General features: G+C 44.2%; 1 protein-coding gene across 3 annotated transcripts in view; it reads left to right on the top strand.

The window, feature by feature from the left end:
- Nucleotides 1-18,125, top strand: part of TMEM94 (transmembrane protein 94) — a 46,666-nt gene that overhangs the window by 15,051 nt on the left and 13,490 nt on the right. For 2 of the 3 annotated variants that reach the window (XR_014185500.1, XM_082066847.1), the window contains exons 3-17: nt 1,113-1,232; nt 1,860-1,987; nt 2,572-2,708; nt 3,381-3,577; nt 4,285-4,436; nt 5,041-5,143; nt 5,457-5,543; nt 6,039-6,155; nt 9,842-9,898; nt 11,747-11,851; nt 12,444-12,608; nt 12,855-13,064; nt 13,233-13,548; nt 14,289-14,462; nt 17,325-17,427. Coding sequence is in view for 2 of the 3 variants with exons in the window: in XM_082066847.1 (XP_081922973.1) it covers nt 1,113-1,232; nt 1,860-1,987; nt 2,572-2,708; nt 3,381-3,577; nt 4,285-4,436; nt 5,041-5,143; nt 5,457-5,543; nt 6,039-6,155; nt 9,842-9,898; nt 11,747-11,851; nt 12,444-12,608; nt 12,855-13,064; nt 13,233-13,548; nt 14,289-14,462; nt 17,325-17,427 (2,171 nt within the window). In the remaining variant the exon portion in view is untranslated. The remainder of the gene's footprint in view (nt 1-1,112; nt 1,233-1,859; nt 1,988-2,571; nt 2,709-3,380; nt 3,578-4,284; nt 4,437-5,040; nt 5,144-5,456; nt 5,544-6,038; nt 6,156-9,841; nt 9,899-11,746; nt 11,852-12,443; nt 12,609-12,854; nt 13,065-13,232; nt 13,549-14,288; nt 14,463-17,324; nt 17,428-18,125) is intronic. The other variant, XM_082066848.1, reaches the window with a different exon arrangement.

Here is an 18,125-nt window from a genome sequence, read left to right as displayed (position 1 = left end):
GCTAGTGGGGACCGGAGGGGGAAGCTTCCTGCCTGCTTTGTGCTCAGTCGTTCTGCGCTCTGTAAACAGTACAATACACCTGAGCATTTCTAGCGTGCAGGATATCCTATGCGCTGTACGCCCTTGGGGGGGTTGCGTTTAAACGTGAAATGCAAGTGAGAACTTCTATTGACCAGTTCCCTGATATCTGCTGTAGCCCTCTCCTGGACACCTGCCTGTGTTTCCTTGTTGATTCAGTGATCTGGTACCCACAGTGTCTTGCAGCAGTCTCTGTGATTTGAAAGAAAGGCAAATGCTTGTGTTCTTGCCCCAGAAATGAATTTACCCCTTTCCCCTGTTACCAGCATCTTACGGCGGTGTTTTCCAGATGGCTTGCTCTTGGATTGCGTCCTTCAGGCTGCTGCCTCTTTGCTGACTGGACCTGGTGTGCTCCCTTCAAGGCCAAATGCCTCCCTCACATGTTCATACAATTCAGCACTTAAAACTCTAGTGCTTCCTCTTGTAAAAGGGAGAGTGGATGCTGGAGACACATCTCCTCCTGAGCTGATCCATGGCGTAGCACTTAACCCTGGGGGTTTCTGTGGCAGAGCAGCCACAAAGGCAGGGCTCACACCCAAAAATTTGTAACGAGCAGCTGTGGAAACCAGACCCGTCTTGTTTAAAATTGCAGATATTCAACTACTTTGTTGTTATTACTGTTAGAAAGATCTATCCTCTGTCATTAAAGTTCTACCATACCTGTGTTCTGTTCTCTACAAGCTGACACCAGTTCAAGCCTGTGTAACCTTGAAGCTGAGCAGCCTCCCTTTGTATTGTCCCCAGCCTCTGCTGATTAGAATCTTGTTTCACAGAAATGACTTGGTATTGTGCTTTGATAAAGTATTTATCCGGCGCAGTCAGGACCGGTTTGTTTACCTGATATTATCTAGGTGCTCTAATTCCAGCCAGAAGTCCAAAGTTCACAGGAGGGAAGATGATTGCAGGGAAATGGAGAATCAGACCGGCGATGATGGGTGCAGGGCATTCACAGTAGGGTGCTCAGTCAGGCACCAGGAAAAAGCCTGAAAAGGACATAGGAAAGCTCTAAACAGTTTGTTCTTCTGGCACCTCAGGATGAGATGACCTCAAGTTTGGGCCTTACCACAAAGAAAGCTCTCACGATCCTGAGAGACCAGTTGTCAGCACTGCTGGAGGGGCATCAGAAGGAGCGGAAAAAAGTGACTTCATGGAAGGTGAGGCACCAAATGGCAGAAGGTTGGGCGCTCAGTCTCCCTTTCTCAAAGTAAAGCTGAAGATTAAACAAAAATTGGCTGCATTCCCTCACAGACTGCTGTGACAGAGTGTCCGGGTGTAGAACTGCTAAAGTCTTTGGAAACAAAGGAATCTACCTAAGGGTACATTTCTCTCAGCACTTCTCTCCTGGATGCTCTGCAGGAGCTTAGCTTCACCTGTGAAGGATCTGGGTGGAGAGGAATCTCTGAAGCTCAGCAGTCTCCCCTTCTCCACCATATTTGCCTGGCCTGTGTGTTGAATACAAAGTGCTACTGTTTATGCACAGTACTTAAAAGAGTTCCTTGCTTGGCTAGTGACAATGGGGCAGCCTGGCACGGAAGCCTTTTCATTCTTCCAAGCAAGAGTAAAGCAGAGAGTGTTCACCCAGACTTGCCAGCTGAGCAACTGTTAGTGCTGTAGCATTCCCATCACTGATCTGGAGAGCTCTGTATCATTTTCAGGGGTTTTACAAAACTGTGCTCATCCTGGAGCATCAACTGCTGCCTTCACCCTTTCTCATTCTGCTTTTTCAAATGTCTGGCTCTGTATTTCGTGAATGCTCACTGTCTGCTGCTCTCCTTCCGTAGGAGGTGTGGAGGAGCAGTTTCCTGTACCATGGTAACCGTTGCTCCTGTTTCCACTGGCCTGGTGCATCTCTGATGCTTCTGGCAGTGCTGTTGCTGCTGTGCTGCTACGGGAACCAGCCCCAGGGAAGGTAAGCAAAACACCCTGTGCTGGTTAACTGAAGCAAGGTGGTAGTTTTACATTGTCTCGACACTATGCGTGGCTGACATAACTGCTGTCCCTCATTCTGTTTAGACATCTAGACATTAGCATACTCACAATGGTAATTCTCTCCCTGTCAGTCCCTTTCACAAAACTTCAGCCAACTTAATTCTGCTTCTGATAGACGAGAGACTGAGACTTTTTCTCTACAGCATTCGTAGGTCTTGAAAAGTCCTTACGCATTTTCACAGTTAGGAAGGATTTTGAAACTGGAGAAGTTAGTGGCTCATAGGAGAAGTTACTGCGCTGTCACGTGCACCATAGCATGCCTTGATTGTATTTGCAAGGGTACTTTCTAAGTGATATGGGTCTTTTCGGACTTCTCTGGTGGCATTATTCTAAAGAAGTGTGAACATAGCTCCCTGCTTTTCATTTTTAGCCCCAAGTCTGTGGGATGTAGGAATAAACAACCAAGCAGGTGTGCATTTATTTCTGTGGGCGTCTGGCAGTGTATTTTGCTCATTTACTCAAACCTTATACACTTTCTGCTGTCTTCTGTTTTGCTGTGCAAAGCCAAGGTGCTGAGATAGTTAATGCACTGGCGCTGTTCCTCCTTCTCCTCTTGGATCTCTTCATGATTGGGCGTCAAGAGAGGCTGAAGTGCAGAGAGGTGGAGAGGAGACTTCAGACAATCATTGATAAGATAAATGGTGAGGTCTCATTCATTTGTCTCTCATTTGCATTTGTGTTTTCCTCCCATTGGATTTTTCTCCAAACCTGATCACACACATTACTAATGGAGCTTACTAGCCTTCTCCTGCATCACACAGAAACAGGCTGTGAGAATTATGTCCTACTCATGCCTGCCCTGTGGAATAGTTATTTTGAGCTGTCATGCGGCCATGTGCTTCCAATCTGTGTGTTTTCAGGTAGGCGTCTGTTATGTTTGTGCTTTGGAGTCATTCGAATCCTCAGTATCTTACAAAAATATCTGCCTTGCAGCAGATGATGAGAGAAGAATACGTGGGGTTGTACCACAACATAGAACAGAAGGAAATAATTGCTGTGCGTGAGCATCGTCTCAGCAGGGGCTTTTGAACCTAAGGAGGCAGTTCATTTCAGTGAGGCAGCTTTAAGGACAACCTTTAGCTTTTCCATTGTACAAGTCTGTATTTAAGGTTATAAAATGACTATGTTTAGTTGTTAATACTGGGTGGGGAGAGTGGGGAAAAGCCATCAAGGGGAGAGAGATGATGAAAGGTCATGGGAATGGACTGAGCTTTGCACTGGAGGACCTGTAGCCACTAAAGGATGTAAACTGATGTATGATTTGCTTTTCTAGAATAGTTATCACTTACTTCTTTCACACTGTGTGCTTTCAGATACACTTGGCAAAGAGGTGAAATGGCCAGACTCCATGTACCCTGACCTTCACATGCCTTATGCCCCATCCTGGTCCCTTCACTGGGCCTACAGGGATGGTCATCTCGTCAACCTGCCTGTGAACCTGTTAGTAGAAGGAGATGTCATCGCTTTGAGGCCAGGCCAGGAGTCATTTGCTTCTCTGAGAGGGATTAAGGTAACTTGCTTCTCTTATTTCCCTGGCCTGTCACAATATATTTCCCAGATTTTCTTGCTAGTACTTGTAATTCCCAGTGTACAGATTATTGGAGTGTTTGATTTCTTCTGACCTTGAAAATAATTTGAAATTCCAGTTTAGTCAAGGACAGACTGCATCTTCTCTATGAATTCCCAAACGTGATAGACAGCAGACACTAATGTGATTCCAAAGCAACAGGTCAAGGGGGAATTGTAACGTGCTGCTAAATATAAGTGGAGTGAATCTCTCCAGCAGGATGCTATGACATACAAAACCTCTACTTTGTCCTGTTTTTTATGTGGAGAAGTGTCTGCTATGACCTTCTCCTTACTACTGATTTCTTATAAAAGAAGATAATATAAAATACATGGGGTAGAAGTAAATTAATAATTCAATTACAAGATCTGTGCAAGGATTTTGCTGCTTGCAGAAGACTGGAAAAAGTTTAAAGTTTGAAATGTATCCTTGTTTTTTTTTGTAACTCACTCCAAATGCCAATTTTCATAACATAAGCAAATGTGCTTGAACACAAGCATTTCATTTTAGCTAGTTGAGCCTGGTGACAAACAGGTATTGAGTCGCTTGCAGTGAGAGGGATCATGTAGGACTAAACCTCCAGTCCCTCACAGCAGGATTCCACCAAGGCCCTGACCGTGCAGCCTTTGGGCTCTCTGTCTTTTTTCTAGGATGATGAGCACATAGTTCTGGAGCCAGGAGATCTGTTTCCACCTTTCTCACCTCCACCCTCCCCCAGGGGAGAAGTGAAGAAGGGACCTCAGAACCCTCAGCTGTATCGTCTCTTCCGTGTCTTGAAGACCCCGATAATTGATAATGTCAGGTGGGTTAAATACACGGCACAATGCCAGCACAGCTTGTCTCTGTCCTTGTTGCTCCCTTGTATCAGCAAAGAATGAGACTTACCAGCTCTGGACGGGAATTTTCAAATATGCTGTGTCTTCTCTGTTACCTGGGAATGCTCCAGGTCTCTTAACTGTCTGTCTTCTAGTGTCCTCCTTAACTGGTAGGTGAGGCTAATATATAAAACCACATATATGCTAAGTATTACTGTTCAGCTCATTACTTTCCAACCAATTTGAACAGTACAGGGAGGTCACAGATTTCATGTGTTTGATGATATGACACCCTTTGGTCAACTGGAGGTACAGATTTCTGAATGTCCTGTTGGAGTTTCAGTATGCATTGGGGTGGTGGAGCCTTCTTGTTAAGAGGGTGAGGAGACCTGGGGAGTTCATTCAACAGAACTGCACATTTACCGTGGCAAGTGCAACACTGCTATTGTAGAACTTGGATTATCTTTTGGAGGTTGCCCCTCATAGCATAGAATGAACACAGTGTTCAGGTCTACTAGGAGGTTTATATTTGAGGAAGGTACAAGGTTAGGGTCTTGGTTGCCAAAATCTCAGGCTGTTCTCCATTTTTAGGTGGTGTCTGGAAATGGCTTTGTCACGTCCTGTGACAGCCCTGGATAATGAGAGATTCACTGTACAGTCAGTGATGCTGAAATACGCAGTCCCTGTTGTACTGGTAGGTCCCATTTCAAGCCTTTGTTGTTGAATATAGCCATGTTTTGTCAATAAAGGTGAAGAATTTGCAGCCATCAACAGGAAATTGTGGCCAGGCCTTCACTCCTGCAGCCGACTCTGTGTGTGCCTTGGGTGGTTCAGAAAAGCAAAAATGCTGAGCCCTGTAGCAGTGAGAGTGGAGGGAGGAACCGCAGCAGCAGCCCAAGTATATCTTCCAGACTTTCCCAAGGCTGAGAATGTTAAAAGTCAGTGAAAACTCCTTCCCTGCAAGTACTAGTAGTTAGCCAACAACATTGTCTTTGTTTGAATTGCAGGCTGGCTTTCTGATCACCAATGCTGTGCGCTTCATTTTCAAAGCTCCTGGAATTGCTTCTTGGCAGTACAGTCTTCTTCAGCTACAGGTAAAGGAGAGCTTTGAGCTCCACTCCAGCTCCGCCCAGAGCATCATCGAGACTGATTTGCTCCCTATGCAACCTGCTTCATCCTGTCATAGGGTCCTATACGTGTCCTTGAGTATGCTGGATCCAGGAGCTCTCAGCAGAGCATGACAACAACTCTACCCTGGCCGTTCCTCCTAGACTGCCCTTACATTGTTTGCTTTCTCTCACCATGGATGTATATATGTGTATGTGTGTATATATAGTATCCTTTGCCTTTAAACTTCTCAGACTTTATGCCACATTCAGCAGGAAAACCAGCTGCAGGTTGGTGACTTATTCTTGGCCTCCCTCATTACAAACCCTAAGGGTGTGTGTGTCTCCCATCCTGTGCCTCTCCCTGTGTTGCCCCGCAGTCTCCTACCCATCCTCTCACTCTGGTGGAAAATATGTCACGTGAGAGCTCTGACTTCTTCTTGTCTCTGTGTTTGCTGTTGATCACGATTATTTTTTTTTCAGGTAAATGGTGTCCTACCTATCCTTCCATTGCTCTTCCCTGTCCTGTGGGTTCTTGCTACGGCCTTTGGAGAAGCCAGAGTCTTGGCCCAGATGAGCAAGGCCTCATCCACCTCACTGGTAGGTATCTCTTCACATCAAACCATTGCAGAGATGGGGGCAGGAGGTGTGAAGGGCTCTGTGAAGTGAGCCCAGTGAATTCAGCAGATGTGTCCACATTGGATCTTTGATTGTCTCAGCTATGCCCTCTCCCTGGATTCACAGTGTGGCTTCTTCTTGAACAGATGTTTTATTTTCTTCAACCTGTCTACAGATATCCCAAGGTGATAGGAAGCTCCTGTGATTCCATTAATCTCTTCAAGGCATGTGCTTTCTATCAGCTAAATATAATCCGTCAGAGGGGTCAATCTGGAGATAAATGCCCTGTGGTGGCCATAACTAGGAACATTTAGCTGCTGAGAAGGAATGGGATACACGAGATCCTCTGCAATCCGTTGTTTTAATGTGTGGGCTGAACAGCCCTTTCCTGAGGCTCTAGGGCTTCGCTTGCAGTCATGGCCTCTGCAGTGGGTCTGGGAGTATGAGGAATTTCTGGCGGTTGTGCTGGTTTGGGGAGTGGAGTTTGGTAGTCTGATGGGTGTGTGATCCTGAACGGGATGTGCTGATGGGTGTTTCTTGTTCTCTCCCGGTGGCAGTGTTGGTGAGATGCACTGTGCTATATTTGTCTTCTGTGCTCACTTCTGTTATGCCCATACTGGAACAGTTTCTCCTTCTTGTCCTTCCTTGGCCTCTGTGGCCTTGGGTCTGTGTTTTCTACTTTCTCCATATAGGTTGTACATGACTATGCTGCCTGTGTCCTGATAGGGAGGATCCATGTTACCTCCCTCAGTCGCGTTTGCACGTTTACCGTCTCTTTGCAGTGTTTTCTCCAATTCACCTTTCCTACCCATTCTCAACACCACTGGGTTTCTGTCTTTGCGACCTTCCTCTTTCCTTTCACGCCTTTCTGTTTGGCTGGGAAAAGCCAGAGCTCCTTGGCTTTTCCTGCTTTATTGTTCTCAACATACCCACTCATACTCGCACCTTCCTTCTCTTCTTTCCTGTCTTCTCCTTTTTGTCCAGGCAACTCGCTCTGTCCAGCCAGCTCTTTCTGTGACCCCTCAAACATGATCCTCCATCCTTGCCACTGCAGAACAGCCGTTTTGACGTGTCATTCTCCCCCCTGACTAGGGCAGCCTTCTCTTGGCCTCTCTATTTCCCTTCTTCCTTCTCTCTGTTCAAAATGTAGCAGGTAAGACCCTCTTCCTCTCCAGTCACTTGGCCCGTGTGACATTCTTCTCCCCTTCTGTCCCGTCCCATCATGTTCAAGCTGTTTGATTCCCAGTTTTTCAAGGCTGTAGGTGACCCTTGCGACTCGTTAGTCAGACATCCGGCAGGACACAAACCAGTGGCCCCCAAAATGAGCCCTGTCTTCACGTGGCATTACTGCAGTTGGACTACAGCAGCATTCCCTTTTGAAAGGAATTTGATGTTGGTTTGAAAACATTTCTACTGCCTTTGATAGGTTCCTTCAGTAATTATTGACTTCACTGCTAGAAATGGGCATTCTGTGTTGGTGAGAGTTTTTGTACTGTTTGATTCCCAACCCCTGGAACATTTACATCTTTTGTCTCCTAGATTTAAGAGCATGTCAATCAAATTTCTGGTCTCTTGTAGCTACTGACATTCCCTTTTACCGTCTCTCTGGTTAAGTGAACAGTTTAAGCACCTTGGGTCACTATAAGCGTATTTTCCAACAGTCTAAACTTTCTCTTGGCTTTGCTTTTAGCTTTGTCAGGTGTTTCAGGATCACTGCAGAATTATGAATCTCCGAAACCCACAAAATATTCCAGTAACAGTTGTGCTGAATTTTTTGGACTTTCTACTCTATGTTCCCTTGTTAGTGCAAAAAAGGATCAGATTAGATCTTTTAGCCGCTGCTTTAAATGGCCATGCTTTGTTCAGCTGATAATCTGCTTTCTAAGATAGATTCCTCATCCTGTAAGTCCAACCTTCATTTTTGCTCTTAGGATGCAACCTGACTTTTGTGGCTGTTGGTATGCATGGTTTTGCTTATTTACCAAGCAATTAATTTTGTTCTGTAACAGTGGTCTGTTCTCTTTATTACTGGACCCTGCCTCCAACTTTGTGTAGTTTACAGTCTCTACTGGTAATGTTGTTTTGTTTGTTTGAAATTTTCTTTCAGCCTATTAACAAAATACCCAGAATTTGTCCCTGCTTGAGCTAGTAACACATCCTATTGCAAATAATTCCTCAGTTTCTGTTCCATTTGGAGATAGTCTATTTCTAATATATTTAATATGAGCCCTATTTCCCTGGTATTACTCTGTTTTTTGTTAGAAAACTAATTAAGCGTTTTGTATCAAGTCAAAGTACAAAGTGGTCTACATCAAAAGTATTACTTTTATCAGTGAAATTTGTAATTTTGTCAAAAAAGATATCACAATAGTTTGAGATTTATTACTCCTATACTTGTGGTGTTTGGCACTGGTTGTATTATTCCACTTCTTTTAATTGAGTCTCACGTTGGCTGCTCTGTTATTCTGCCTGAAATCAAAGTCTGTCTGGAGTCCTGTGGTAACTTGGTTTGTTCTCTTCACCCTTTTTAGGCACTGGCACCACATGAGCTTTTTTGCATTGCACTGGGACTTAATCCATGGTTCAAGCCTTGTGCAGAATCAGCAGTAACAGTCAGAAAGCTGTCCAGACTTGCTAATTTAAACATATTTACTTTTAGTAGCCGGTGTTAGAATGGAAAATATTTCCAAGTTATCATATGGTATGATTATATCACTGAATAAAGAATAGCAATATTTATTTAACATGTTTGCCTTGCCTGCCCTATCATTTGGAATTTCACTGCCAAAACCAGTGGACTGGTTTTGATTGCCTACTGGTATACTTTGTCTTATTTGTCTGTTAATTTTTACTTCTATTTTCACTTCCACTCTAAACTGTGGAGTTTTGGATTTTTGCTTTTAAAAATTGTAACAAACTATTGTTAAAACAATTCCTAATTATCCTTCATAGTTCTCAGTTTAAATTATTTCCGACAAATTTGTCTTGGCTTTTTTCAGCTTTGTTAAACTGATCCTCTTTGAAGTGCCAAATGTATGCATTACTATTTGGGCTGTCATTTTATTTACATACGAATGTAATCGCCATATTTGCTTATACATATACTTAAATTTAAACTGTTTTTCAAAATTACATCTCCTGTGGAATTTGTGCCGGATTTCTCGGTGTAATTCCAAGGGCCCCACAGCAGTGCCCTGCTGGAATTTCTTTTAGTTTCCTACCCACATCACCTCATTCCTCTGTGTCCGCTGTGTTCCGGGCACCTGCTTTTCCAGCCACCCCTCCAGCTCCCTTCTTTTCACTGACCCATATAACTTAAAAACAGATCAGTCAATCCCAGCTCTTTCTGTCTAAAAATAACCATCCAGAAAGAGCCTCCACTGGGTCTGATTGCTATTATTTTCTCTGCAGACACTTGGGTAATGACTGTGTGTTCTTCTGTGATGTACAGCACTAAGCACTTTGACTGTGCTTCACGAGTAGATAAAAATATAGTCCATTAAAGACTTAATTGCTTTGATGAATTATTGGTCTGCCCTGGTGTAGCGATTCCCACAGAGCAACACTCCTGCTTTCTTCTCTCTGAGGTCACAGTATTTAGGGAAGGATGTTCCTCACGGCACATTTCTGAGCACAATTATAGTAACTGGTCTCTTCTCTTGCTGCAGCTTGCTAAGTTTTCAGAGGACACTCTCAGCAGCTACACAGAGATGGTATCTTCTCAGGTACTATTATTATGAATTGTTTTCTTCCATCTTCACTGCAGAACTTCATTATATCCTTTCCCTTCCACTCTGGTTTCCTGCTTGTTCCTAGACCCTTTTTATGTGTCTCAGTTGTCCATTGTCACGCATTAGCTGCTTTAATTTGCTATGCATGCAGGTTGCATGTCTTTCCCCTACACCTTCCCACCTAAACGCTGCTCTGCTGACCAGAGATCGAGGTGACTTTGATACTGAGCCCAGTTGTGCTTTTCTGAGTCCTGCAAGTGGTTTGAAATCAACTCTTTCCGCTCTGAAGAAAGTAACTCTTTCAAGTCCTCTTGTTCCAGGAATAAAATAAACCTTTTATGGCGTGTGTTGGGAAGAAGGGAAGTATTTTGAAGTATTTTGCTTGTACCAGATAAACCTCCTTCAAGCCAAAACTAAAGAGCGGAGGGGGTGGCGGTCAGCACCAAGACCACACACAACGAGGGGATCATGGGATGTTCAGGCTTTTTAAAAGTCTGATCCTGTTTCATAGGCTCCTTAACAACCTTAAGCACATTAGTATTGCTTCCAAAGATGGGGCAAATAAACATTCAGAAGACCTTTTTCTGGGGGAGGAACTGCATCTGGCCACTCTATAAATTGCATCATCCAGATTAAACAAGTGGGTAGAGGAAAGACACTTTTCTGTCTGATTGGGCATTAGGATTCCCCATTCCTTAAGAAGGCAGATGGACTTCGGGAGTGATTAAAAATCACTGGATATTACAAGAACCAATATCTCCTTGCTCCCAGCCACACAGAGGAGTGCACATGGATTCACACACACACACATTTCCTTTGCTGAATATTTTGTATTTCTGTGCTAGATCATCATTTAGCTGACATGTTTTTCACTTGTCAAATGAGAGTGATTTGAGCTGACCTTTCTCACTGAGAACATCTGCTTCTTTCCTTTTGTACTTATGTAACATTTTTGCTTATAAGAAGCTGGTTTAAAGAAGAGCTTTTTTCTTTCTGGTGCTAGCTCATGCTTTTTTTTTGCATTTGAGCTTATAGCTGTACTAACCCTTAGGAACTAAGGAACCTGATCTCAGGAACTTTGAGGGAAGTGCTCTGCAGTGACAGCATTCCAGAACAACAGCTAAAAAGCAGTAAAATAGCACTGTGATGCAAACCTGGTTTTGCTGCATTTAGGAGTGAACAGAGGAAAACATACAGCTCTGGTGCTCAGATTGGTTGCTGCCATCCAGACTCCCTCTGAGCGATATTCGTGTGGAAGATAAAGGGCACCAACTTGACATTTGAATTTTGCAAAATACTCCCTTCTTTCAGTTTATTACCATGTTGATTACAATTGATTTATAATGATGGAGTAGGCAGGGCACCTTGGCTTTATTTCTGACATTGTCACAGCCTCGGTCAGTAACCTTGGGCAAGTCACCACAGTGACTCCATTTGCCAAGTCTGCAGGGTGGTAACTGTCATCTTAAGGCCTCAAACTCTATAATCCAGGGTGGTGAGAGTCACCGGAGGAACAAATACTAAAACGTAACAACGGATTCACCCCAAATGAAATTACTTCAGAATTCCTTCCCGTGGTTTTGGATAGACAAAGGTAGTTTCAGTGTATTCTCAATTCAGCAATCTGTTAGCAAGCCCTGGAAGGGGGAAGAAATCTTTCCCTTGAGAATATGAACACCGTATCAGTTATCAGGTTCCCACAGAGACCAATGTTTATTTTACAGTGTACCACTGTGTTGAACCTGAAAGCAGGTAATGTCACACTCCCTTTCTTCCTTCCCTCCCTTCGGCTTTCACCGAACGTGTCTTTAATTGGCTGATGTCCTCTGCTTCCCTCCGCAGGAAATGATACGCTGTATCTGGAGCCACTTCCTCTGTGTTTTAAAAGGCAAATCCCCAACTCTGAGCTTCACTTCCAGCTTGCTCCACAGTCTGGGATCTGTCACTGTGAGTATTGCTGGGCTGTCAGAAGGAAGAGCCCTAAGTGGATGCTTTATTTTCATCGCTCATGTCGTCCTTCCCTGAGCACAGACTGTTAGCAGTCAGTTCACTTTGCTGGGACTAGAAACCCTTCTGGCAACTTTGTAGAAGAGTTTAAAACTGTCCTGTCTCGTCTAAGCAGCATATTCAGTGCAAAAACAAAGGTTAGAGATTACTCTGTGGCGTCTAACAGGGTGTCTCTATTTTCCATCTCTGGTTCTGGTCCCATAACCCTCTTGTCTCCTGTTCAAGAACCAGCTGGTTCTGATCCTGATAAGGTACTAGCTGGTGAAACAGGTTCAGTAGTTGCTTCCTTTCCATGGTCTTCATGCCTAGTTTTGCAATATCCTGAGATAAAATTGATGTTAAACAACCCATCAGTCCTGCTAGAGCAAGGAATCCTTGGAGAGTTATTAGGTGCAGTTTCTTAAGGAAGAAGGTTGGTGAAGGAGAGACTTATCTATCCTCCCATGTGTTTATTAAACGTGTGACGTTTATAACACTGAGACATGTTTTCACCGAGATTTTGTTTTCTTGGGGTTGTTGTGGGATGCTCCAGGTGCTCTGCTGTGTAGACAAGCAGGGGATTCTTTCCTGGCCAAACCCCAGCCCAGAGACGGTTCTGTTCTTCAGTGGGAAAGTGGAACCACCTCACGATAGCCACGAGGATCTGACTGATGAGCTCTCTACACGGTCTTTCTGCCATCCTGAGATGGAAGATGAGGTGAGGGATATATAATGCATAATGTATGTGTTGGCTGTAATCAGTTTGACTGACACACACATTGTTGTATTATAGAGGAAGCCCTTGGCTTGTAAAGAAGTCCTATGCCATAATTCTTTGCTTAAAAGACAAACCAGCAGCAAGAGTGAGATCCTCTTCTACAGGAGTCCTAAAGCAGCAGGTGCATCAGTAGTGGCTCCTGTTCAGCACTGAGTCACCGCTGTTTATTTGGTTCGTTTCTTGCAGCCCCACGAAAGAGACGCTTTGCTCTCTGGCCCCCTGGCAGACACAGTCCACATGACAAATGAGCAAGAGAGGAACAACTGGTCTACTGATGCTCCAAAGGTTCCCGACACCCATGCCCACCGAAAGCCAAACAGCAGAAGCAAACATCCCTCTGGGTCCAATGTGAGCTTCAGCAAGGACACAGAGGGTGGAGAGGAGGAACATGCTCAGGTAAGACATACAGAAGTGGCACACAAGTAGCCTTCTGTGGAGCTATGAGACAGACTTTAACCCATAGAGTCTCCCCTTTTGGGAGTTTAATTGGGAATTCCCTGTGGGATTCTAGGCACAAGCTGTATCCATTGTAACCAACCAGAATTTTCCTGTATTTTGGACCAGGTTGTCGCTGACAGTGAGGTGTTGGCTTGTGAGGCTGAAGACTTTGTGTGTGACTACCACCTGGAGATGCTTAGCCTGTCCCAAGACCAGCAAAACCCCTCCTGCATCCAGTTTGATGACTCCAACTGGCAGATGCACTTGAATTCCCTCAAGCCTCTGGGCCTGAACGTGCTGCTCAATCTTTGCAACGCCAGCGTGACAGAACGTCTGTGCCGCTTCTCTGACCACCTCTGCAACATTGCCCTCCAGGAAACTCACAACGCTGTGCTGCCTGTCCACGTGCCCTGGGGCCTCTGTGAGCTTGCCAGGCTAATAGGTAAGGGAAATTGGATGAGCAGACGCAGAGAAATCAGAGCTGTCAATAGACACTTAATCCTTAGAGAGCACAAGAAAAATATTTCCCCAGTCCTGGTTGCTGAGAAGGTGGAATTGCAGAGCTGACTCTGTTGTTGTTTGGTTGCCAAAAGAGTCTATTAAAGAGTTTACTTTTAGCAAGTTCTGACATTGCAGACACTCTCAAAGAACGAACGTCATCAAGGATATTTCCAGCCAGCCCTGGCTAGGCTTGGTATTCTTCTGGCTTGAGTCTGCCAGGAGACTGATCAGAAGACAAAGAATACCTGCTAATGGACAGATAGCTGCCCTGTCTTACCATGATATTTTATGAGGAGTTTGGATATAAATGATGTGAGGTACCTCAGCTCATCTTATAGATGAGAAAACCAAAGCACAGGAGAGAAGTTTGAGGTAACACTAAGATTAAAATCTGGAAGCTCTTGACCTCACTTCTTTGCTTGTCCATCAATGGCACAGTTCGTCTCTTCAGTGAACCAGAAAGCTGTAATTTCTAACAACATCTCGTCCTTCTGAATGTTTTTCATCACAGATCTTGAGCCATCTTGGTGCAGATGCACAGTGAGCGCAGCTCAGCTGCCTGTTGCTGAGGAGGTGACAAAATGAGCACAGGCAAACTGGATGGCACAGAAGCAGGAGAGAGGACCTTTCTTTTGCTTTGGTTAGAGCCTAATTTTTCTCCTCCTTATGATCATATTTTAGGTTTCACACCAGGTGCTAAAGATCTTTTCAAGCAGGAGAACTATTTGGCCTTGTACCGCTTGCCAAGTGATGAGATGGTTAAGGAAACAATCCTGGGGAAGCTTTCATCAATCACCAAGAGGAGACCACCCCTGAGCCACATGATTAACCTGTTCGTGAAGGACACCACGACCAGTAAGGCTGCCCCTTCCTTTGGACATCCACTTGAGATGCTCATCCTTCTGATAACCCAAATCATAATAATTTTCATGAGTTGTCTAGTGTATTATGTTGCATAGTCTATTTCTGTATTGTGTACTGATAAGAAATCACAGAAATCCCATGCAATCCTGTGACCATGAATACAACACCTGAAGCCATGCAGGTTTTTCCACTCCTCCTACTCCTTCCTGTTCTGGTTGGAACAGGCTAGGATGGAAAGGACGTGCAGCTGGACACCACGAGGTCTTAAGGCACCTCAGCAAGATTTAACAGCTTGCCTGTCAGAGCTCTTAGCCTCTTCATAATATCTTAAATTGACTGAACTTGGCTCTCTGGAGTTGACATATGTTCAATATTGAATCTGAAATATGATTATTATTATTATACTGGCCAGAGATTTACCAATTAAACTGTCTTCTCTTGACCAATTCTTCTTAAATGTCTATCTTAATCTGGGCAGGAGCTTTGCCCTGATGGCTGTTGTCTTGCCTTTGTGAGCAATAATTTTTCTGATGCTGAGATTCTTAGTGTAGGGAAAAACCTTTAATGTTGCCTCATTTCAACTCCTTATCCTCGTTTTTAAACGGTTTAGTTTAGAGGCCAGAGCTCAGACGAATACTTGTGTGACCTGGATTATGCTGTCTGGAGTGAATTCTAAGAGGAATTTGGCCAGCGGGATTAGTTAACCATTGGAACACTTCTCACGTGACACTCTTGTCCCTTGAAATGTGTACATCCAGAAATAATGGACTATGCAGATAGTATTAGTTGAAATCAAATGGCTCTGTTTATGCAGAGGAGTCAGACAATATGATCATAACTAACCTCTCTAGATACATTGTCAATAAATCTTTGAATCCACCCACTCCCATGATGAGCTGAAGTCAGAAGGCGATACATAATAAATTCTACAGCTGTAGCAGAAATAGGAGGTGCCTTCTCTCCAGTTCCCTTGCTCTTCCATTGAAATGTGTGTCTCACCATCTGGCAGCGTTCATCCCAAATCCATAGTAACCATATGGAAATGAGGAGCTCACCGGCATCTTCAGCAGATTAAAATGGCTTGGTACCACCTCTGTCTTCCCTTGCTACAGCTGCACTCTCACATTCCTCGTGCTCTGTCTCGGCTGTAGCAACTTGGTTCTTCCTAAGGAGTCCCAGCAGTCATGAATGCCTGGCTATATTCATTTCCTATTCATTAGTTTTCTCCCTTATGCCAGAGAAATCCTGCTCTTCGAGTTCATGATTTAGGAAGGGAAGAGGCTGCGGTCACTTAACTGGCAATGACAGCTGACTGAACTCCTTCCAGTTTGCAGTGCGTGCTGTCACTGTCATTTACCCCTCAGAGGACTGTCGTGTGGGATGCTGACGGTATGAATGGAAAATTAATTGCAATTGCTGTCAGGTATGAACATAGGGCTGTGTGTGTGTGGTCATCTGCAAGCTCTTGCTCTGTGTCCAGGCCATAGGTTTTGCATGAAACATCTCGTTCCCTCTTTCCTAGCAGGGGCTATCTGAGCACAGGAACAAGGTGGGAAGGATTAGGTGTTTATACAATAAAATAACGAGAGCTCTGCACAAGTACTCCTTTGTGTCCCTGAAACAGGCTCCTTCTTTGCACACAGCTCCTATTCGTCTTGGAGGTTTGTTATGCTGATAAACTTGGCGTGTGATGACTATTTATAGCAGAAAGCAGAGAGCTGCTGTGTTTTGGAAAGTCCTCCAGTGTTCCTGAAGGTCCCTGCCTGGTCTGCGTGAGTGGGTATTCTTGGCTCTTGATTTCCCCAGCTAGTGTGAGCATTTGCAGTCAGCAACAATGCCTGCAAGAAGCCTTTGGGCTCATTTTTCTTGGCAGTGATGTTTTTTTCATTAGATCAGCTTTGAAGCTGTTGGGGGCAAAGTCACAGAGCAGCTGGAGGAGGGAACCTAGACAGAGAAGTCTACGTGCGTGCAATGGTAATGTCCCAGTGCTAATGAAAGGGAGCAGGCAGCGTGGAGAGGGAGGCAGCCCTGCGTCCTTTAACTTGTGTCCTGTGCCCGGGACGTGCATCAGACAAGTGACATCGCACGCCTTTGGGAAACACTTCTTAACACCCCTGTCTATGAGAGGGAATGTGAGATTTTAGGTCTGTATTAAAGAGAAAAGTGGTGGGGGCGTGGAACAGAGCAAGCTGTGGTATGCATTGATTTTCAGTTCTTCCCTGATCACAACGTGAGTTACATTTTTAGAGTCTGTTATGTTGAACTTTTGACCCATCCTGATCTAATGCATTTTCAGGACCCTTTGTAAAACAGGCTGCTATCTAATGAGTCACACTGTTAAATTATCTTCTACTATTCAAATGGAAGGTATGCAAGAATAGCTCTTACCTTTCAGATCCACATCTGGCCTTAAATTGAATGCACTTTCCAGGGTAGGCAGACTTTGATCCCCGCAGGTTCATCACCGGTGCTTGTACTCTCATGAGAAGAGGCACACAGGAATATTCTTTCTTCTGCTCTGTTGGATACAGGAACAAGATATTATTCCACCTTTGTAGGAGCAGAATTGTTACACAGTGTAAGGGGAGAATAGGAACTGACTACATGGCTCACATTTTATCACAGCCTTGTTTGAACTCTCAGGCAAATAGCAGGTGAATACATATCATCCAGTCTTGAATAATTTCTTAATGGAGACTAAAGACTTTCAACAGAGAAAAGGGGATATATGGAGTGCAGCAAGGCGGTTTGTGGGAGCACTCGCTTTTAACAAATAAGGGAGCAGTGGGTATGACATCCCTTTCCTGGGGGCCTGTCTGTGCGATGCTGACTCTTTGTTCTCTTACACTTCAGGCACTGAGCAGATGTTTTCTCACGGGACAGCTGACATCATCCTTGAGGCCTGCACAGACTTTTGGGACGGTACCGATATCTACCCCCTCTCTGGCTCTGACAGGTGGGCAGCTTTGTCATTTTTTGCATTTAGGAGCTGCAGATAAATGGCAGAGGAAACTTGGCCACTCTTTGTTAAAATTGCTTTTACTTATGCTTGTTAAGCTATTTAATAGAAGCTTCAAGTAGTTCATGAACATAAGACATCTCTGCTCATAATATTTGTTATCATTATAGCAAAGTAAAAGATTAAATAGCAACAAGCAACTGCTGGACTGCAAGACTAAGTGACTTCTTACTCTGTTAACATGTCTCTTATGAGTGGACTCTGTACGCACTGTAGGACAGTCAATTATAATAAGGCCAAATGGTGGTGGCAGAGAATTTGTTGTTTAAGACAAATGCCTTGTCTTATATGAAACTCAAAGTGATCAGTTCTACTTGCTGTTGACAGCTTCAAACCAGTCCACCACAACGCATCACACCCTTTTAGTCCTGCTGAAATATCTGACAGCGTCTGTTGCGTTTTCATCTACAGGCTGAATTTCTGTTCCTGCTAGCGGAGCAGGCCAGTAATGTTTAGTTTCATTGACTAGCAGCACGTTGTTATTTGAAGTCTGCCTACCATGTAAGAAACACCCCGCTGCTCCTTTCTAGATTATTTATAATCTTAGAAACCAATGAAAAATCCCATGTATAATCTAACTTGTTACCTTTGTGAGTTCAGTGTAGAGAACAAACTTCACGCTATTCCAGCGACTG

Source organism: Streptopelia decaocto (genome assembly GCF_964273445.1).
Source record: "Streptopelia decaocto genome assembly, chromosome: 16".
In the NCBI taxonomy this organism is placed as follows: Eukaryota; Metazoa; Chordata; class Aves; order Columbiformes; family Columbidae; genus Streptopelia; species Streptopelia decaocto.
Note: the sequence above shows the minus strand (reverse complement) of the source record. Positions and strands in the feature narration are given on the sequence as shown.